General features: G+C 23.3%; 9 protein-coding genes across 9 annotated transcripts; 5 read left to right on the top strand and 4 right to left on the bottom strand.

The window, feature by feature from the left end:
- Positions 1-290: 290 nt before the first annotated feature.
- DICPUDRAFT_77194 (uncharacterized protein) lies at positions 291-1,320 on the top strand (the record flags this gene model as incomplete). Its single annotated transcript, XM_003286263.1, has 4 exons — positions 291-448; positions 522-703; positions 839-1,105; positions 1,187-1,320. The coding sequence occupies 4 exons, from the start codon at positions 291-293 to the stop codon at positions 1,318-1,320; spliced, it is 741 nt and encodes a 246-aa protein (XP_003286311.1).
- A 566-nt stretch (positions 1,321-1,886) lies between these two features.
- Positions 1,887-7,079, top strand: DICPUDRAFT_150265 (uncharacterized protein; the record flags this gene model as incomplete). Its single annotated transcript, XM_003286262.1, has 5 exons — positions 1,887-2,375; positions 2,456-3,121; positions 3,212-4,733; positions 4,809-4,987; positions 5,058-7,079. 5 exons carry the CDS (start codon positions 1,887-1,889, stop codon positions 7,077-7,079), a joined length of 4,878 nt encoding a protein of 1,625 aa, XP_003286310.1.
- A 55-nt stretch (positions 7,080-7,134) lies between these two features.
- DICPUDRAFT_77192 (uncharacterized protein) lies at positions 7,135-8,667 on the bottom strand (the record flags this gene model as incomplete). The annotated part of the gene is made up of 1 exon (XM_003286243.1): positions 7,135-8,667. One exon carries the CDS (start codon positions 8,665-8,667, stop codon positions 7,135-7,137), a length of 1,533 nt encoding a protein of 510 aa, XP_003286291.1.
- Positions 8,668-11,145: 2,478 nt separating this feature from the next.
- ABCG1 (uncharacterized protein) lies at positions 11,146-13,853 on the top strand. The gene is made up of 3 exons (XM_003286261.1): positions 11,146-11,406; positions 11,488-12,311; positions 12,382-13,853. The coding sequence occupies exons 1-3, from the start codon at positions 11,371-11,373 to the stop codon at positions 13,769-13,771; spliced, it is 2,250 nt and encodes a 749-aa protein (XP_003286309.1). The 5' UTR covers positions 11,146-11,370; the 3' UTR covers positions 13,772-13,853.
- A 350-nt stretch (positions 13,854-14,203) lies between these two features.
- DICPUDRAFT_150262 (uncharacterized protein) lies at positions 14,204-15,131 on the bottom strand (the record flags this gene model as incomplete). The annotated part of the gene is made up of 2 exons (XM_003286242.1): positions 14,204-14,524; positions 14,592-15,131. The coding sequence occupies 2 exons, from the start codon at positions 15,129-15,131 to the stop codon at positions 14,204-14,206; spliced, it is 861 nt and encodes a 286-aa protein (XP_003286290.1).
- Positions 15,132-15,373: 242 nt separating this feature from the next.
- Positions 15,374-16,247, bottom strand: DICPUDRAFT_77189 (uncharacterized protein; the record flags this gene model as incomplete). Its single annotated transcript, XM_003286241.1, has 2 exons — positions 15,374-15,586; positions 15,687-16,247. 2 exons carry the CDS (start codon positions 16,245-16,247, stop codon positions 15,374-15,376), a joined length of 774 nt encoding a protein of 257 aa, XP_003286289.1.
- A 686-nt stretch (positions 16,248-16,933) lies between these two features.
- On the top strand, positions 16,934-17,780 carry DICPUDRAFT_94137 (uncharacterized protein). The gene is made up of 2 exons (XM_003286260.1): positions 16,934-17,196; positions 17,268-17,780. Exons 1-2 carry the CDS (start codon positions 16,966-16,968, stop codon positions 17,685-17,687), a joined length of 651 nt encoding a protein of 216 aa, XP_003286308.1. The 5' UTR covers positions 16,934-16,965; the 3' UTR covers positions 17,688-17,780.
- A 332-nt stretch (positions 17,781-18,112) lies between these two features.
- DICPUDRAFT_77187 (uncharacterized protein) lies at positions 18,113-19,152 on the top strand (the record flags this gene model as incomplete). The annotated part of the gene is made up of 3 exons (XM_003286259.1): positions 18,113-18,146; positions 18,208-18,838; positions 18,900-19,152. 3 exons carry the CDS (start codon positions 18,113-18,115, stop codon positions 19,150-19,152), a joined length of 918 nt encoding a protein of 305 aa, XP_003286307.1.
- Positions 19,140-21,165, bottom strand: DICPUDRAFT_150257 (uncharacterized protein; the record flags this gene model as incomplete). The annotated part of the gene is made up of 2 exons (XM_003286240.1): positions 19,140-19,148; positions 19,438-21,165. 2 exons carry the CDS (start codon positions 21,163-21,165, stop codon positions 19,140-19,142), a joined length of 1,737 nt encoding a protein of 578 aa, XP_003286288.1.
- Positions 21,166-21,182: the final 17 nt, after the last annotated feature.

The raw sequence follows: 21,182 nt of genomic DNA, 5'->3' as shown, positions 1-21,182 counted from the left end.
CAAAACATATCTTTCTATCTTCTCTATTCATTCACCTCTTATAGTAATTTAATAAACTTTATTTATTATCCTGTTAATATATAATATTAGAAATCATATTTTATTAATACTAAACATAATAAATCCACACCCCTTTATTTTAAACATATATAGTAATTCTCATTTTCGTTAATAATATACATATATTTTTTTTTATTTTTTTATTTTTTTTTTGTTTTTTTTATATTTGTTAATAATTTAGATATAGTAGTTAAAATTATAATAGTATTATAATAGTTTAATTTTATAAAATGGATTCATCTCCATACCAAGAAGATTTTAATGGTGGATCGCTATACTATTCAGATTTACCCATAAAATCACAGCTACAAAAAGATAAATATAGACACTATGGAAGAAAAATATTATTTTATTTATTATTGGCATATTTTATTACAGCAACAGTTATGTAGGTGATCATTTATTATACTAATAATAAATTAATACTCCAATGACTAATATTGTTACGATTACAACTTTAGGTTTCCTTTTTTAATTACAAACTTAACCTTTTGGTTTTGGTTAATTCATATAATTTATTTCGAATTAGATTTAACAAGTAGTAAAAACAATATATTTGTTCAAATTATTCATGGTTTAAGTTTTGTAGGTAGTTTTGTAGTAATGGTAACATCCATTATATTATTAGTAATTTTAAATCCAGGTATGTAAAATATATAATATAGTTTGATGATTATCAAATAAATATGATTTTTTATAGGAAATAGGAATCGGAATTAGAGACATAGGGACATAGGAATTAATTTATTAATTATATAATAATATCGATTTTATTTAGATTTTATTTCAAATAGAGCAAAAATAGAACATCATAGTGTGGCTTTTGCTTGGTCACAAAATGTTTTAATACATTGGGTACCACCAGTTTTATTATCAATAGATTTATTTTTACATAAAGAGCATATTAGAAAAAGACATCGTTTGATTTTAAAGCGTAGTGTAAGAAGAGCCTGGGTTAAAGATATTTTCAAAGTATTTTGGTGTGTATTTGCTCCATTTGTTGTAGTTGGAGCTTGGTTTGGTGCTGGATTTACAATTGATAAAGGTAAATATCTCCTAATAATAATTGAATAATACCAAGTAATAATTATTTTTAAATAGTTTATACTAATTATTTTTTTTACAGTTTATGGTGTTCATAATTATAATTTAACAGCTTTATTATGCTCTATGGGTGCCATGGATGTTGTTGTAGGAATAGTTTTTGTATATTTCATAAGAAAAAGAGATGCAGACTCGTATGTCAGATTAAATAATTAAAAAAATAAAATAATAAATTTTAGAAGTCACAAAAAAAAAAATTTCATTTTGGTTTTGATTTGTTTTAAATAGATTCATTATTTTTATATTATACAAATTAATTAAAAAAAAAGTAATTTGTTTAAAAAAGATGGTGTTTTTTTTTTTTGAAGATCATTGTTCATTGACATTCGAATAATTGATTATTTGTATAAAATTGATTTTAAAATTTAAATAAATTAGGTAAAAAAGATAAAATAAACTTTTTATTTTTTTTATTGTAAACCATTTTTTTTTTTGGTAAAATATATGTATTTTATATATAATCATCAAATAAATAAAAAGGGTCGTTTTTTCCCCAATTTATTTATTTTCAAAAAAAAAAAAAAAATATTTTTTTAAAAATTTAAATTTTTTTTTTTTTTTTTTCAATTTTTTATTTTCATTTTTTTTTTTATATTTTTATTTTTAATTTTTTTTCATTTCTCTTTTTATATATTTGTTCAATCAAGCATAATTGTGTGTGACCTATCTTTTTTTATAAAGAGAGAGGAAGAAATTACAACAATTAATAGTTGGATAATACAATGGATAAAAGAAATAATAATAACAATAATAATGACCAAGAAATTGATAATAATATTATTTTAAAATATAATGAAATTCCATTAAAATCATTTTCAGATCATCCTTCAAATCAATGGAGAGAATTTACTATAGAGGTACCAAACTCAGCTAGTAATAATAGTTTTTATAGAGATGAAGTCACAAAGAAGTTTAGTTCAACTCCATACAGATCAGGTGGTTTTAATTTTAAGAAATCATCATTAACCAATGGTAGATTCATAGTTTGGAGAGTAATTAACAATGGTTCAGTATTAGAGTTATCCGAGCATTATTTACATCATTCATTAGAAGGAAATCAAATCAGAGTCCATTTCATTAATTCAAGTATAATTGGTGATATATTCATTCAAGAGTTTAACGAATATGTGGTGATTATGTTTACAACTTTATCAAAATCAATTTATCGTTTTATATTACCACATCCAAATGTTGTTGAATATTCAGATCCAGTAAGTTAAATATAAAATTTGTGTCACAAAATCAAAATTAAAAAATGATATTAATAATAATAATATTTTAATATTTTTAGAGTGTTGGAAATAAAAGAAAAACATCAACCGAAGATATTAGAGTTAATCACCAATCACAACAAAATAGAAATTTCAAATCAATTTTTTCAAATTTAAATAACTCTTCTTTAGATAATCAATGGTCGAGAGTAAGATCAGTAGTACCAGATTCATTTGATATGACTGTTATTAGATATTTTTCACCAACCAAATTAATTATAGGTTCATCAAGCTCGGGAAGTGTTTTTATAGAATTAAGCGATGTTAGACAAGGTGGTGAAATTTCTTTAAAGAGATTCGACTGTAAAGAAAACCAAGGCTTCTTTAGTTGGAAATGGGGTGAAAAACAAGAATATGTTCAAGATATTCAATTATTTAATTATAATAGTGGTACCAATAGTTGGCCATTGGCTTTTATTTTACAAAATAATTCAAAACTTCGTGTTTGGTCGGCTAATGAAAAAAGATTTTTAAATGACTTAACAATTTACCCAGAATCATGGAGCAACAACGAACAATTACAATCACAACAACAACAAAATTCACAACAATCACAATCATCTGACCAATCAGACCAACAACAACAACAATTCATTTTATCAACACATAAAAGATTTAAAATTTATCCAAAATCAAATAATTCATTTTTAATGATAGTTTTCTTTGAACTAGAATCTGAATCACATGTATGTACACTATAAATATGTAAATTAATGGTAGTTATTAATTTTTATGCTAATATAAAATTATTTTTTTTATATCAAATTTATTTATAGTTCCAATTTTATTCAGGTTCATTAGAAAACTTCAATGGTTCAATTATTATTCAATATAAACAAGAAAGATTTTCATTTATTAAAGCAAAGGGATTAATCGATTTTAATATCCACAATGGTTATTTATATTCACTATGGAATCAAGAAAATAATGATAATGAAGAAAATGATGGTGATAATACTATGGATCAAGATGATGAAGCAGATGGCAGTAGAAATAAAACCAATGAAAAGATATTATCATTAAAGCATATTTACATTGGTAATCCAGAATCTGAAAATGTAAATATGGAATTTAATCAATTCTTCAACTCACAAATGTCAAATAATATCGATAAGCTTTATGAATCAACTCAACTTTTCAAAGGAGAATCAGACCAATCATTTTATTTCGATCAATTATTTAACCGTAGTTTATTCTCGCCCATCGCAATTGAAACAGCCTTAAAAGAATATCGTGGTCAAATAGTCGACGCTGCATCAAATAATGATATGGCTATAAATGATGACTATAATTCATTAGAAACATTAGTAGTAAACACTGTAAATCAAGAAGATCTTAGATACAACTCAAAAGATCAATGGTCCAATTTCTATAGACTTTGTGTAAAATATCAAAAATCGATTTGTTTAACTGGTTCTGGTTTGTTTATAGAATCATCTTCATCTATCATCTTTTTAATTAGATCAAATCAATTATCAATTATGAAGCCAATGTCAAAATTGGAGTGTTTCTTTTCAAAGAGTCTTTCAAATAACAGCCAAGTTTACGATGATGAAGAAGGTCAGAATGAATCTGATGAACTTTTTAACCAAATTGTAGATCAATCTTTTGGTTCCAACAAACCAGTCTTGGTTCACGATCTATTATACTTGATGAAATGCTGCTCCTATATTAACAGTTATGTTCAAGATAATTTCAGATCATTTGAATATGAATTATCACATAGTGCCATCAATTTCGCTCTTTTAGGTGAAGCCGAAAAATTAATTACTGTATGGGAAAACCATGAAAACTTTAGTGCAGGTCTTATTAAATTATTCCAATCCATTCAAGAACCATTCAACTCTATAGAAAAATTATTAGAAAAGTTTAATGAGGAATTCAAGAATCACAACAACATGACTATTCCATTACAATCACAAGTTTCCGCTAGAAATACTGACAAAGCTTGGGCTGGAGAATTATTTTCAGATATATTAACCAATAGTTTCCAACAATCTATAGAAATGAAATTCAATGTACTTTCAGGACTTTCATTATTAATAGCCTGTATTTCACATCTTAGAACTCAATTAAATTTAGACCCACAAGTAGTTTTTGATATTGAAAAAGATTCATTACCACAAGCCTTCAAATTATTATCAAACTATTATATTTTAAATTGGTTTAACAGACAAAATTATATAAAATCAATAGATAACACAGAATTTGATAAAATTTATTTAAATGAACAACAACAACAATCATCTTCATCACAAAAGGATCAAGATAAAAGTAGTAGTTTTATAGTTTTAAAAAGTAATAATTTAATAATTTTAAAAAAACTTTATAAATTAAATTCAATATTAACAAAATTATTTTATTTTTATTTAGATACAAATATTTTATCAATTTTAATTAATAATCATTTAAATCAATTTACTTCAAAATTAACATTCTTTGATAATATTGAATGTCAAATTTCAAAATTATTATGTGTCTTGGTTCCACGTAATGATATATTCTCATTATGTTGTTATTTAGTTGAAAAGAATCAATATAAACATTTAAATGTAAGTAAAATATATTTATATATAAATATAATGTTTAAAAATACTAATATTTTATTATTATAACTTTTAGGAAATATTAAAAATTATTTTTAATAATCAAGTCAATGAAAATATAGCACCATTTTATTATTTAATGGGTATTTGCAATGCACATTTTTCCAAATTTAACGAAGCATATCAATGCTTAATCAAAGCAACCGAATCAATTGAAAATGAAAATCCAGAAATGTTAAGAATTTGTTCAATTTCTAGAGATGAATTAATTTGTAATTTATTTGTTGATATATCAAAATTTGATCAAATGTATACCAAAGAAGTATTAATTAGTAACTATTATTTCAAGTGTATCAAAATATTTGAAACCCGTGGCCAACCAGAGTTAATTATTCAAATTAGTTTATTTGCTGTAGAACACTTAAATAGAAATAAAGAAGATTTTATAGATATTGACTACACAAAGAAATTAGAATCTTTATATTCATTAATCTTTAAATACTCGTTAAAGATTAATAAATATGATTTAGCCTTCACCGCCGCCACACAAAATCCAAACAAAGAGATCTCTAATGAAAATAAAAGAAGATTAATATTGACACTCTGTGAAAATGCCGAAATCAAAGATCTCTGTACTCTTCCATTCTCTCAAAAAGATATTGAAGATCATTTATTGGTTTTAGCCTCAAGTCAAGATTTAAATAAGAAACCAGACTACCATACCATTCTTTATGCCTATTATATTAGTAGATGCAACTACCGTAATGCTGCCGTGGTTTTCTATGAACGTTCCCTTAGAATCGATATCGAAGGCCTTGGTAAATCTCGTGGTAAATCAATTTATGATCAACAAAAACTTTTAGATGCCAAATTAGAATTACTCTCAACAACTATAAATTCCTTAAAACTTTTAGATTCATACAACCAATGGATTGAAGTCGACAGCTCATTAGTTAATAAATCAAATATTGGCACAAATAAACAACTTAACTATGCCAAGCAACAAACAGGTTTAGAATCAAAAGATATTTTTACATTGGATGCAATCGAGAAACACTATTCATACTATTTAGCTTGTAAACACCTTTCTCAAGTAGACAGTCAAGTCAATTGCGATTTTGTTTTATCACCACATCAGCTTTTAGAAGAATTGATTGGTCATTCATTATACGATATAGCTTTCTCTTTAGCAATTTCCCACGAATTTAATTTAGGTGTTATCTTTGAATCATTTGCTTTGAATTGTGTTCAACTTCAACTTAACCCACAATCAAATCCTTTTGTTGTCCCCAAATTTGGTATTGGTTTCGATATTTCAAAGTATTACCATTATAATGACAATATTAAAGTTGCTTGGAAGGTATTAGAAGATTATTTAGAACGTTATGATACCGATGCCGATTTAGATTGTTTACCACCATCAATTGTCAATGAAAACTCACAAAAACAAAGTCAACAAGAACTTGTTGCAAATAATCAACAAAAACCAATAAAGATGGTTGGTCTAGTCCAAGAAGGTAGTTTAGTAGATAGAGAAAGCAATGGTTGTTCATTCCATATTGTAGATACTAAGAACTTTTATCTCGATGTTCAATACAATCAAAGAGTACCACCATTCTTTAAAGAAGGAGAACAAGTTATTGTTATTGGAAAAATGGAGGGTGGTAAATTTATTGCCGATAAAGTTTTAGCCAAAAAGGGTCAAGTTAGATATCATGAATCTGTTGCTGAAACTATTCTTTTTGAAGGTTCTTTAGATTTACCAAGTTGGTTAATTCAATGGTTCAATAACGGTAGACAAGAGATTCTTTTCAAACTTTATTTCAAATATAGTCGTCTTTTAGAAGCTTCAAATACTTTAATTAGTTTATTTAATCAAGCAACTATTCAATTAAATAATATAAATAATAATAATAATAATAATAATAATAAGACAGTAACATTTAACATTCCATATGATCTTATAGATCGTTTCCTCATCGAATCCAAAAAAATATTAAAATCAAATGTTATTAACGACAAAGAAAAACAACCATTAGATGATTCAATTAAATCTTTAGAACAAATAATTATTAATTATTTATCAAAATTAAATTAAAAATAAATTTTAAAACTTTTTTTTTTAAAAAACTATACTTTATTAATTTTACATTTTAACTATTATACAATATTGTTTTAAATTTTCTATTATTGGAACTATAGAAATTAAATTCTTTAATATTATTATTGTAGTTTTTATAATTTGTTTTAAATTTTATAATATCATTATCTTCGAAACGTTTAAATTTAACTGAAATTGAATACAGATTTAATTCTTGGCTATTAAGTAATAATGATAAGAGGTCATCCATTGAGTTGATACAGTTTAAATATACATTTCTTATTATTCTATTGACTGGTAACACTTTTTTGAAGATTAAAGCTTCATTAATATTCATTAATATTAAATTTTTAATGGTTTGATTTTCTTGTAATGCTGATAATAAAACTGAATCCATGAAATCTATAGTTTGTAGTTCTAATGTTTCGATACTTGATAAAGGGCTTGTAAATACTTCTTTTAGTCCCTTTGTAAGCTTGGAGGTATCTAAATTTTCATAGCAATTGTTTTTATGACAAAAATTCTTTAATGAAAGGTCTTTAATGGTGCTGTTTGTTTTTAAAGTGTATATCATTGCTTCCCAATCATGTTGAATTGAATTTTCGATTCTTAAGCCACCATAGTCACAATCACATTCATTCTTTAAACACTCGATATTACTATTACTATTTGTAACATTACTTGAATCTTGATTCTGTTTATTTAAACCTTTCAAAATATCGTGAAATAAAAATGAACAAGATAACTTTTTTAATTTGGTCACTTTATTGTTTATTTTTGCGATGGAACATGGATCAACGTGGTCGGTATATGAAACATGTATCTCTTCTACGGTACTGTTATTTTCAAATAGAGGTGTATAGTTCATATGGATATACGAATCTTGGCAATACTTGTCATTTGGTTTTAAATGAATCTTCTTTGGCTTTAGTTTTAAATATTTCTTTAAAGCTGGTTTGGTTATTAAAATACCATTATTGAAAACTTGATCATAAAGAGCACCATTTAATTCAATATTTATATCGCAATTGAATTCTTTTACAAATTTTAATTTTTCTCCTTTAAATTCATCGATGGATATTCTTATATTAAATTCTACATTATTAATATAATTGGTATTGTTTTCTTTTAAAAAGTCTTTTAAATCATCTATTTCGAATTCGTTTAAATTAACTACTCTTTTACATTGAATATTACTTGAGTTAATTAAAAAGTGTTTATATTTTTCTATCGAGTTAAAAATAGTTAATGGATATTCTTTAATTAATTTAAAATTATTATTACAATTATTTTTAGTTGTTGCAGTAGTACAATTATTAACAATATAACAATTTTTGTTATAGTTACTATTAAGTAAAAAATAAGATAGCACTTCATTATTTTTTAATGAAAAATATTTATTAAGTAAACTTGAAATTATTTCACCCCATTTTTTAGATACTAGAGAGTAATTAATAGTTTCTAAATTTCTTCCATTGTGGTAATCTTTTGAATTTAAATTTTTTAAATTTTTGGCGCTATAATATTTATATTTTAATATAGTTTCTAAAATATAATTAAAAATATAGTTTGGAATTTTATTCATTTATTATTGTTTGTTATTATTTTTATTATTATATAAAAAATAATAAAAAATTGTAGAAATAAATATTTTAAAAAATTAAAAAAAATAAAAAATCTTATTATTTATTAAAAAATAAATAAAAAAATAAGTAAAAAATAATTATTTTAAAATAAATGTGGGAGGGGGTTTTTTACTATACAAATCCCAAATTTCTACGAGCAGCAATTCAGTAATATTTTAATTATTGTTTTAAAATAAGTTCTTGTATAAAAAATAATTGTAAAATTATAACAAATAACAAATAGAAAAAATATTTTCTTTAAAATATAAAAAAAAAACCAAATTTTTAGGGTAGTCTTTGAAACTTTTAAACTGGTGGTAAAATGACAAGGTTACAATGATAATTTAAACCAATATTAAAAAAAGATAAATTATTTATTTGATCATGATAAAATTTCTAACTTTTGCAACAATATCTTTAATGACACTATTCAATTGAATTTAAAAAACTTGTGTTATCAAAACATAACAAAAATAAATTTTTAATATCAAAGAAAAATTATAATAACCCCCACAACGAAAAATATATATTTTTTTTTATTCTATATATTTTTTTTTTTATTAAATTAAAAAAAACCATAATTTATATCTAATAATACTTTTTAAAAAAAAATTGTTTAATTTTTCTTAACTAAACAAAATTAAATTAAACTAAAATTATAATGTCATAATAAAAACTAATAAATAAATAAATATTTATTTAAAATAAAAAAAAAAGTTAAATGATAATATTGTTATTGGTCATGATTTAATTTAAAGATTATATAAGTTGTAATGTGTTTGTTCCCTTTTTTTTATTTGAAAGAATCTAAAAGTTAATATAATGGATTTTGTAGAATCATTAATTTAAAAATAAAAAAAACATTTCTTTGAAAAACCGTGGTGTAAAAATTTATTAATTTAATCCCCACAATGGAAATATTTGTTTTTTTAATAAATCTAATAAAAAAAAAAGAAGTGAAAATAAATGTTTGGTTTATTTTTAAATTTTTTATTTATTTATTAATTTATTTATTTATTTATTTATTTTTGTTTAATTTTAAATGGAAGGTAGTTGAAAATTAAATATAGGCTATAATCGGTGGCAGATGGCTTGATTAATGAAAGGGAATACCCTTCAAAAAAAAATACTTACAAAACTATAATTATAATGCCATGGCTATTTTCTAAACTATTAATTTTTTTCTTTATTTTTTTGTTTATTTTTTTTTTTTGTATTTATAAATTTTTCGTAATTGTTGTGTGTAATGAAAAATATTTAAATAATTATTATTCGAATTTTCATAATATTGGGTGTTAATTTTTAAAAAAATGACTTAAAAATATGTATAATAATTTTATTTAAAATATCTTTAATTTGTTGTTGCTATTGCCGTGTAAGTTGGTTTTGGATTTTTTTTTTTTAAAAAAAATAATTAAAATTTTTTTTTTTTTTTTATTAATTTTTGTTTTAAATTTAAAAAAAATAAAATTTATACGTTTTGATCAGAATTTTCTTTTTTTTTATTTTTAATTTTTTTATTTTTGTTTTTATTATTTTATTATTTTTCATATTATAATAAAAACAAACAGGTAACAACTCACAATTACGGATACATGTCCTCAAAAAAATAAATAAGAAAAAACACTCAAAAAATTTGTGATAAAAAAAAAAAAAACCACCTTTTTTTTAAAACCCAAAAACTTAATAAGTAAATAATAGGAAAAATTCTGTTTAGTTGAATTTCAATTTATTGTAATAATATTTTTTAAGCAACCAAAATCAAAAAAAAAAAATATAAAAATAGATTTAAAAATTTTTTTATTTTTTTTTTTATTTTTTTTTTATTTTTTTTAAAAAATTCCACCATTGTTTTTAAAAAGGAAAAAGATAAAAATAAATTGTAACTTCATAATATTAAAAATACACTTTTGATGTTGTCATTAATATAATCATGTGTTTGTTAGATCGCAATTGCAAATTATTATTTTAAATTTAATTTTACCTCACAACACAATATAGATTCAAAATACAGTCACCACCCACACAAAAATGTAAAAAAAATAAAGATAATGGTATTTCATTTTGTGTATGTTTTGTATTATGATTGTAATTATAAACAATTTAATATGTTTTTTTTTAAAATTACCACATCAGTTTTACATATAAAAATAAAAATAAATATAAATATAAATAAAACAAACACACTCCCACACATTAAAAATACAAATTAATACAACAACTTAAGTTTCCCCCACCACAGTTTCACACTCAATTAATCAACGGAAACACACCCATCAAATCATTTTTTTAAAAATATTATATATATTTTTTTATTTAATTTTGTTTTTCTATCCCATCATTTTTATAATTATTATTTTTATTAAATTATTTATAAATTTATTTAAAAAAAAAAAAAATTTAATATTCTTTATAAAGATTTATTTCAATCAATAACAATAAAAGATAATAATAATATAATTTAAATAATATTCTATTAATAGTAATCTATATAATAAATTTCTATTTAATAAAACAAATAAATTTTGTGTTTGGAAAAAATAAAAAATAAAAAATAATTTATTAATATATTTAATTTAAATTAAAGTTGTAAAAATAAAATCGAGAAATCAAAAGAAAACAAAAAAGGTAAACTATAATTTGCTTATATATAGTTTTAAAAAATGGAAAGTTTAAGCGGAAACAGCGAAGAGCCAGAGGTAAGTTATTCTCTTTTATAATTATTTTTTTAAATATAAACATTAAAATTAATTTAATTTTTAATTATTAATTTTTTCAAGTATTTCAGAGCAAGCAATAATAATAATAATAATACAAACAACAACAATAATAATGAAGATAATATAGAAGAAAATAATTATCATAATAATGAAAATGATAATAATACTAATGATGACAATAATAATGAAAATGGTATTGTTATGAATACAATAGATATTTCAAATAACAACAATAATAGTTCATTGGATAATAATACTAATCAATTTAATAATAATGATAATAGTAATAAAAAATTAAATAAATCAACATTAAAAAATAAAGTTGACTTTTCATTTAAAGATATTAATCATTATGTTACAACTGTAACCAAAACTGAAAAAGGAAGAAAAAAAATATCAAAACAAATTTTAACCAATATCAATGGTCATGTAAAATCAGGTGAAATGATTTCAATTATGGGTCCAAGTGGTGCCGGTAAAACTACACTATTGGATATTTTAGCACATCGTTTACCAATTAATGGTAGCGGTACAATTTATTTAAATGGCAATAAATCGAATTTCCAAATCTTTAAGAAACTTTGTGGATATGTAACTCAACATGACTCTTTAACTCCATCAATGACTGTTAGAGAGACTTTAAATTTTTATGCACAATTAAAAATGCCAAGAAGTACAACAATGGAAGAGAAATTACAAAGAGTCCAAGATGTCATCACTGAAATGGGTTTAAAACGTTGTTCAGAAACCTTAGTAGGTACTGCCGATAGTAAGATTAGAGGTATTAGTGGTGGTGAAAGAAGAAGAGTTACAATTGCAATAGAGTTGTTAACAGGTCCATCAATTTTATTCCTTGATGAGCCAACATCAGGTTTAGACGCTAGGTAAATATACATGGTTCTATATTTTATTATTATGATCATAGTTTTATTAATCTTTTTTAAATAATATTAGTACTGCATATTCGGTAATGCGTGCAATTAGAAAATTAGCTAAATCAGGTAGAAGTGTAATTTGTACTATCCATCAACCTCGTTCAAATATTTATGATATGTTTGATAGATTATTGTTATTAGGTGAAGGAAATGTCATATATTGTGGTGATACCACAAAAGCGGTCGATTATTTTAGTCGTTATGGATATCAATGTGGTGACTTGACCAATCCAGCAGATTTCTTTATGGATTTAATTAACTTACAGGTTGAGGATCAAATAGATTCAGATGATGAAGATGAATATGACGAAGAAGAGAATTTAGAAATTGCAACACCCTCATCATCGACATCTCCAGTATTAAGCGGTGTGCCTAAAGCAAAAATAAGAAAAAACAAAAAACTAACAACTGAAGAGATTGGAGTATTGAAAAAAGAATATCCACAGTCTGACGAAGGTGTAATGATCGCCCAAACATTAGACACAATCTCTAAAGAAAATAGAAATGATTTCAAGTATGAAAAGATCGAAGGACCAACCTTCTTCACTCAATTTAGACTATTATTATATCGTGAAGTGTTAAATGCAAGAAGACATCCATTGGCATTCAAAGTTCAATTGTTCCAAGCAATGTTCCAAGGTTTACTTTGTGGTGTAGTTTACTATCAATTGGGTGTAGGTCAATCAAGTGTTCAATCAAGAACTGGTGTTTTAGCTTTCGTTGTTATGGGTATTAGTTTTCCCTTCACAATGACTACTATTCATGTGTTTCCAGATGTTATTACAATTTTCCTTAAAGATAGAGCGTCTGGTGTGTATAATACCTTGCCATTCTTTTTAGCAAAGTCATTTATCGATATGTGTAACGCTATTTGTTTGCCTGTTATCACTGGTACTATTGTTTATTGGATGTGTAATGAAAGAGTTTATCCATTTTATGCTGCCGCTCCATTCTTCCGTTTCCTTTTAGTATTGGTAATGAATGCACAAACTGCTCTATCATTGGGTGTATTAATTAGTTCATCTGTACCAAATGTCCAAGTGGGTACAGCAGTTGCTCCTTTAGTTGTTATTCTTTTCTTCTTATTCAGTGGTTTCTTCATTAATCTTAATGATGTACCAGGTTGGTTAGTATGGTTCCCATATATCTCTTTCTTTAAATACATTATTGAAAGTGCTGTAATTAATGGCTTTGAGAATGTAGAATTTACATGTACAGAGAGTCAAAAAATAGGTGGTCAATGTCCAAATCAATATGGTAACGAAATTATTAAAAATATGGGTTATGATGTAGATCATTTTTGGAGAAATATCTGGATTTTAGCAATTTATATAATTGGTTTTAGAACTATTACATTTTTAGTTTTAAGATTAAAATCAAGAGATAAATTTACACAAAATAATAAATAAATAAAATAAATAAGTAAATATAAACAAAATTAAATAAAAAAAAGTGAATAATAATAATTTTATTATATCACATTATAAATACAAAGGTTTTTATTTTTTAATTTTATTTAAAACATGTCTATTAAATTAGTGTACATTTGATACTAGATCACCATTAATACTGAGGACATTGACAAAGAAATTAGAGAAGTTGGGGTTTATTTAAATAAAATTTCTATTTTTTCGGTGTGCATGAAATTAGAAAATGTCGTTCAAAAATATAATAAAAATAAGATATATGATAGTTAACCCAAAAAAAACTATCATTAAAGAAGTTTTTTAAAAATATAATTGAAATATAACCTATATAATTTTATTATTAATACAATAATAAAACTACCTTTTATTTTTTTTTTCTATTTTTTTTTTTCCTGAATAAAATAAAACTTAAAACTATTTGTTGTAAGATAAATTACTGTTATCAATTGAATAATTGAAATTTGGTTGTGATGGAGGGGCATAGCTATACATTTGGTTGTTTGATTGAACTAAAGGAGTGTGGTAAGTTGCAACTGGTTGTTGAGAAACTAATGGGACAACTGGTGTAGCAATATTTTGAATGGTTGGTGTGGATGATAATGGTTGTGGGAAGGAAACATAAAGCTCTTCTTTTAGGACTTTTCTACTATAAAACATTTCATATCTAAAGGAAATACCACGATAAAGTAAATTGTTGTTTATCAATCTAATTTGATCATCGATATTTTGTTTTTTCTATTTAAAAAAAAAAAATTAGTATACTTTAAAAAATCAAACAAAAAAATACCCAATAAATATTTACCTTATTTGAAATTCTTCTTGAAAGAACAGTTATATAAATTATAATACCAATAAATAATGTTGTGAAAACCGATGGAGCGACAATAACAACAACTATGTTATGAACTGCAAACATAAGTGTAACCATTATTGCCATACCAGCAAATACAAATAAGAGAAATACTATAAGAAGGATTTTAAGTGGTTTTCTTAAAAGTTCTTGTGCTTTATAAACTTGGTTAATACTTTCTATAATCGATGAAAATTCCATTTGATTAAATACATGTGATAGTTGCCATGGCAAGTGTGTATAAAAACCACATGTAATTGGAACGAGTGAACCTGATTTTTTTGAATCAATAGTCAATTCAGCTCTTGGTTGTTGTTGGTATTGTTGTTGTTGGTATTGTTGTTGTTGTTGTTGTTGTTGTTGTTGTTGTTGTTGTTGTTGTTGTTGTTGTTCTTGTTGTTCTTGTTGTTGGTTTATAATAGTTTCTTGTTCAGGAGTATTATTTTTCTCTTCCTTGAGTAAAACATAATCATTATTATTATTTAAACCCATTTTTTAGGTTTATGTGTATATATATAAGTTAAATATTTGAATATTTTATTTGTAATTAATTAATAATCAAAATAAATTTTTTTGTTATTTATAAAAAATTAAAAAGCAAACCCAAAAAAATAGGAAAAAATCTTTTTTATAAAACAAAAAAATTTATTAAAAATTAAAAAAATATTTTTTTTGGGAATTTTTATTATTTTTTTAGGAAGGGCTCGTTAAAAAATAATTATTGAAATTTTCGGTTATATATAAGATAAATTATTACCAGGATAACTGAAATTTGAACTAGTTTGATTACTTTGCTGAAGTTTTTGTTGAGGGGTGATCGAAAATGAAACTGAAATCTGCTCAATAATTGGTTTAGAGTTAAAGTTGAAATAAAAATTAAATATTATTCCTCTATTAAAAAGATTATTATTGATTTTATTAATTATTTGTCTAATATTATCTTCAAACTATTTTAAAAATAAACAATAGTTAAAATTTTTATTATTATTAATAAATTTATTATTTATTTTTATTTTTTGTTTTTTATTTTTTAATTATTTTATTTACCTTTTTAGTATTTGATTTTTTTGAACAAAGTGTTACCCAATAAAAAAATGATATTATTGAGGCAAATATAATAAATGATATTATAATTTTATATATAAGGCCATTATTGGATATTAATAAAGAAATTGTTATTGTTGATGTAATTATAGTATAAATAATAAAAAAAATAAAAATTAACCAAAATTTAATTGTTGAAAGTTTTCTTTTTTTATATATAGAGTTTATATTATCTATTATTGATTTATATTCACCCACATTAAAAAGATGTGAGAGTTCAACTGGAATCTGTGAGTTATAGTAATATGTTTCATAATTGGTAATATTTATGCAAAATCTGGTTTTTTTTATTGGTTTTATAATGATTTCATATAATGGTGAAGGTTGTAATTGTTGTTTATTTAAATTTAAATCAATTGAAATTTCATTATTATTAAAATTATTATTATTAATTATAAGTGATTGTTTGGCTATAATTTCTTCATTTACTTCTTCATATATTTCTTGATTTATTTCTTTGCTATCAAGTGGCATATAACCATTTTTTTTATATAATAAATTCATTATCAAAATTTGTTTTATAATTAATTATTATTTTATAAAATGAGGGAAATTAAAATATTTTTTTTTCTTTTTTTTTTTTTTTTCTTAAACTTTTTCTTTTTTTTTTTTAATTGTTATTTTTTTTGTTTTAGGAAAAGTGTAAAAATTCATCATTGTGTCATTAAAGTATTAAATTATTTTTTTCTTGAGAATTTCGATCCAAAATTTTCAAAAAAAAAAAATAAAAAAAATAAAAAATAATTTATTTTTTTTTTATTTTTTTATTATTTTTAACATTAAATATTCTTTAATTTAAAATTAAGAAAACCAGAGTCATTGATTTGTGAAAACTTTTTTCTGAAAATTTTTATTTTATTTTTTTTATTTTTTTTTTATTATTTTTTTTTTTTTGTTTTTTTTTCATATCAATTGTTTTTTAATAAAAAAAAGAAATAATATGCAGTTTGATACAGGCATAGGTTATACAAAATTGGATCAAGGTGTGTTTGATGAATTTCAGCCTTATTCATTTGACAATCAAAATCAACAATCACCAGTAACACCCCAACCACAATCAGAAATCAAAATAAATTTACCAACACTAGTTTATAAAACTTGTATTCAATTATATTCAAAAAATGGTGGCACTAAAGAATTGGTAATTGATAATATTCACGATGAGGTTTCAGGAGTTATTTCAGGATTTAGCAATGTTTTACCATCAGCGTTAACAGATATAATGTTACCAGAAGAATACAAAACAATGATAGACTCAATTAACATGTTTTATGGAAAAGAAAAAAATTATGAAAAAAAATATTATTTTTTTTTACTGGTCCTTGTAGCCTTAATGTTTGGTTCATTCATTATGCCATTTGTTGAATGGAATATAGTAATTAAAATAATTTATATCATAATAACATTGCTTTTTATTATTTTTGTAATTTGGTATATGGTAACAAGCATAGCAGTAAGTTTATTGATTAATATTAAATAATAACACAAAAAAAGAGTTATTAATTATTCTTTTTCTAAATATAGGATATCAATAAAAGTATTAAAAAACAAATAGCTTCACTAAACTCGAATTTAACACTTAGAAATATTACATTTGCATTATTAGAGATCATGAGTTATAAAGAACATTGTGAAATAAGTAATTCTGATGGATATTCAAAGTTAGATTTCGAAATTTTCAAAAAATTACCAGCTGTTAAACTTTTAGTTTCTTTCTCAACTTCAACCCCAGTTCAGGGTAACAATGATCAAGAACAATTCTCCCACTTAAACTCACAACCAATTCCAAATAGTTCAAATATACACTATGCAAACACCTCCCAAGTTAATATTTTTATAAATAATAATCCAAAAGATGAAATTAATAGTATAAATTTAAAACCAACTTTTGTTTACCCAATCAGCACAGAGGAACTACTTAGTAATAGTATATCAATGGAATAGTTTAGCAACATCACCCCAATTATTTATTAAAAAAAATTATTTATTAAAAAAAACAATGTAATAAAAACAAAATTATTTATTTATTTATTTATTAATTATTTATTTATTTTTTAAATTTTTAAAAAACTAGTATTAATTTCAAATCTATTATTTTTTTTTCAAATAATTATTTTTATTATGTGTTTAATATTTAATTTTTTTATATATTAATAATTAGTATTTTTTTTAAAAAAATAGTTTTAAGGAAAAAAAAAAATAGATTTAATTATTTACATTTTACAGTACCGTGTTCAGATGTTGTCATATTTAATTCATTAATTTTATTAAATAATTTATCATTTTTTTTCATTTCTACAATTTTTTTTCCTTATTTAAGTTATTTACTTTTTTTATTTTATTTTTTTATTTAATAAATTATAAAAATTATGGAGCAAATAAAATATTTTCATCATTGCACCAGTAAGTATAATGAATTAATCAAATAAACTCTTTAGAATAATATTAAATAATTTATTTTTAGATAAAGAAAGTGCAAAATTAATAAAGGAATATGGTACAATTAGGTATTTAGCAGATGATTTGTTTTTTAATGGGTCAGTATCCGAGGTTAATGCACCAAAGGTATTTTTTTTAGAATGTTATAAATATCAAGGAAGAGATATTTTTAAAACAACATATCCAAGAGATTTAAAGGTTGGGGATGAATCATACATGTTAAAATTTCCAATAAAGAAAAGTCACTCTAAAAGATACAACTATTATTTAATTGAAGATGCTGGTGCAACAGAGGAGGTTAAACATCATAAAATATTCATGGTTCATATAAAAAATAAAGAAGGTTTAAATTATGCATTATTAAAAAACTATAGATTATTGGATATTAACAATAACGAATATTTTATGTTTAATAAAGAGGATAAAAAATGGTACACCATTCAATACACAGACGAAAATAAAGTTATTGTTGATATTGCATATTGTGGCAAAACAATTTTTCCTAAAAAGAGCCCTTTTAAAATGCAATATATTACTGGAGTTGAAAAGAGAAATTCAGTTTTTTATGCAATTCATACAGAAAACAAGGAAAAGATAGAGTATGATGTAAAAGAAAAAAAAGTATTTTCATTTACAATTAAAACAAAATTAAAAGAGTATGTATTTTAATTATAAAAAAATTTTATGTTTTTCTACTAACCAGATTTTTTATTATAGGGTTAATTTATTATCTGGTAGGGTAAAAAAGGGTTCAAAAGAAAATAAATATTTATCAAAATACTATAAAACTTCAATTAAATGTAAAAATGGGGATTTAAAACAATTCAGTATATGTTTTAATGAAGATGCTTTCATTGATATTAAAGATATAGAACATGTTACCAAAACTTGTAAATTAAAAAAAAATAAATTAAATATATATACACACTTTAACCAATTGGTTATTTTATCATTGGTTTATTCAAACTAAATAAATAAATAAATAAATATAAAATTTAAAAGAAAAAATCAAAAAAGATTTTATAGTTCATTTGTATTTTATTGATTATTTGTTTTAAAAAAAATATAGTAGTATGATTGTTGTTAAAATGAATAGGGATGGTATTGTTCTATGAGAGCTGTTAAGATTAATCGTGTTGCAGCTAAAGGACTCCAGAGAATATGGATCATTTCTTGTTTTTAATAGCTTTGTGTTGTTTTTTAAAACACATAAAAATGAATCCAAGTATAGTTCATTAATTTGACAGGTACTAACATTTGAATCTTTACCACTATAATCGAAATTACATTCGTCCCCGCATTTTACTTTATGATATTGGCAAAATGTACCGTAGTATGCATCTGCACATTGACATTTACCATTGCAGCATATACCATTGTTGTTTGAACATCCAACTTGATCACAGGTTTGATTTATTTGTTTGTAATTAAATGCTGCAAATGCATCAACGACTCCAAAACCCATTTTTTTATTTGGTGAGGATGATAAAGATGCAGTACTTAACAAAGCTTCATGAATTTGATACACTTTCCAATTTGGATGGGCCTGTAGTAATAGTGCAATAGCACCAGCAGTTATCGGAGCAGAGAAACTTGTCCCATAGTAAAAGGTAAAACTATTGTCTATTAGATCTGCACAATAAATTTGAGAGCCCCCTGCCATAACATCTGGTTTTATTATTCCTTGTACATTTGGACCACTCGAGCTAAAATATGACCTATTATTATCAAAATCTACAGACCCAACCGAAATTACATCTTTTAGATTGGAGGGCTCAGCAACACCCATGTTGAACTCACCGTTATTACCAGCAGAATTTACAAAAATAACACCTTTTGAAACCATTATTGTAGATGCAATAGATATTGGGGATTCAACATAATTTGTTTCGTAATAGTTACCGTAATATCCCCCAACACTTGTTGTTACTATATCTATACCATTTCTTTCTGCATATTCTAATGCTCCAATATATGCATCTTCTGAACCAATGCCATCTGTATTCCATATTTCTTCATTATCTAATATTTTAGCCAAATAAAATGATGCATTGTATGCCGGTCCTATTAATTCTCCAGGTAAATATCCCCCTATAACTGATAAAACCGCAGTTCCATGAAAATTATCGGAATTCATTGCTTCTTGATTATTTGGATTAAATGGGTTGGTTGTATTGGTTGAATTGTTTATAAAGTTATGTTCACCCATTATCTTCATTTTTTGAAAAACCGCATGATCTTTCCAGAAGCCGCTATCCATAACTAATATTTTAACCCCATACCCATCGAAACCTAGTTTATGTAATTTATCTATATTTATTTGTTTAATTGACTGATACGATTTACCATAAAATCTTAATTCTTCAGATGGTGATTCATTTTGTTGTTGTTGTTGTTGTTGTTGTTGTTGTTGTTGTTGTTGTTGTTGTTGTTGTTGTTGTTGATTTACTTTAAATGGTTTTAAAATTTTAATTTTTTCAACAGAGTTAATTGATTTTACATTATTATTTACTGATATACAATTAATAGTATTATTAAAGTGATTTTTTGATGGTGATTTAATTATTACTGATACTGAGTTTAACCAATTTGATTTATATTTAATTTCAATATTTGATTTGAATTTATTAGCACATTCTTTAATTTCATTTATTGACTTTTCGTCAACTGGTAGATCGTAAATGTCTATTACATTTTCATCACTGATTTGTTTGTTTGATCTTGTATTTCTTCGATTTATACTTTCTTTTGAAACTATATTTTTTATTTTATGTGAACTGAAAGTATAATTATCAACAGTGCTATCTTTTGATTTAAAATTTATCCATATTTTATTATTTTCACTGTTGTTATTTGTTGTTGTTAGTTTTTTTATTTTATAGGAAATTTTATTGTGATATTCATTTTGTTGTGGGTTATTTTCAAAACCTAAAGAAATATTAAATATTAAATAAATTAAAAATATTAGTTTAAATGATTTCATTATGAACTCTATTATTT

The sequence above is a fragment of the Dictyostelium purpureum genome (genome assembly GCF_000190715.1).
Source record: "Dictyostelium purpureum unplaced genomic scaffold DICPUscaffold_66, whole genome shotgun sequence".
Classification (NCBI taxonomy): domain Eukaryota; phylum Evosea; class Eumycetozoa; order Dictyosteliales; family Dictyosteliaceae; genus Dictyostelium; species Dictyostelium purpureum.
This window is presented reverse-complemented; position numbering and strand designations above follow the sequence as displayed.

Coding starts and splice junctions, on each gene's coding strand:
- DICPUDRAFT_94137 (XM_003286260.1), top strand. CDS start 16,966: ATGTTACCAGAAGAATACAAAACAATGATAGACTCAATTAACATGTTT. Junction 17,197..17,267: donor ATATGGTAACAAGCATAGCA/GTAAGTTTATTG, acceptor TTCTAAATATAG/GATATCAATAAAAGTATTAA.
- ABCG1 (XM_003286261.1), top strand. CDS start 11,371: ATGGAAAGTTTAAGCGGAAACAGCGAAGAGCCAGAG. Junction 11,407..11,487: donor GAAACAGCGAAGAGCCAGAG/GTAAGTTATTCT, acceptor AATTTTTTCAAG/TATTTCAGAGCAAGCAATAA. Junction 12,312..12,381: donor ACATCAGGTTTAGACGCTAG/GTAAATATACAT, acceptor AAATAATATTAG/TACTGCATATTCGGTAATGC.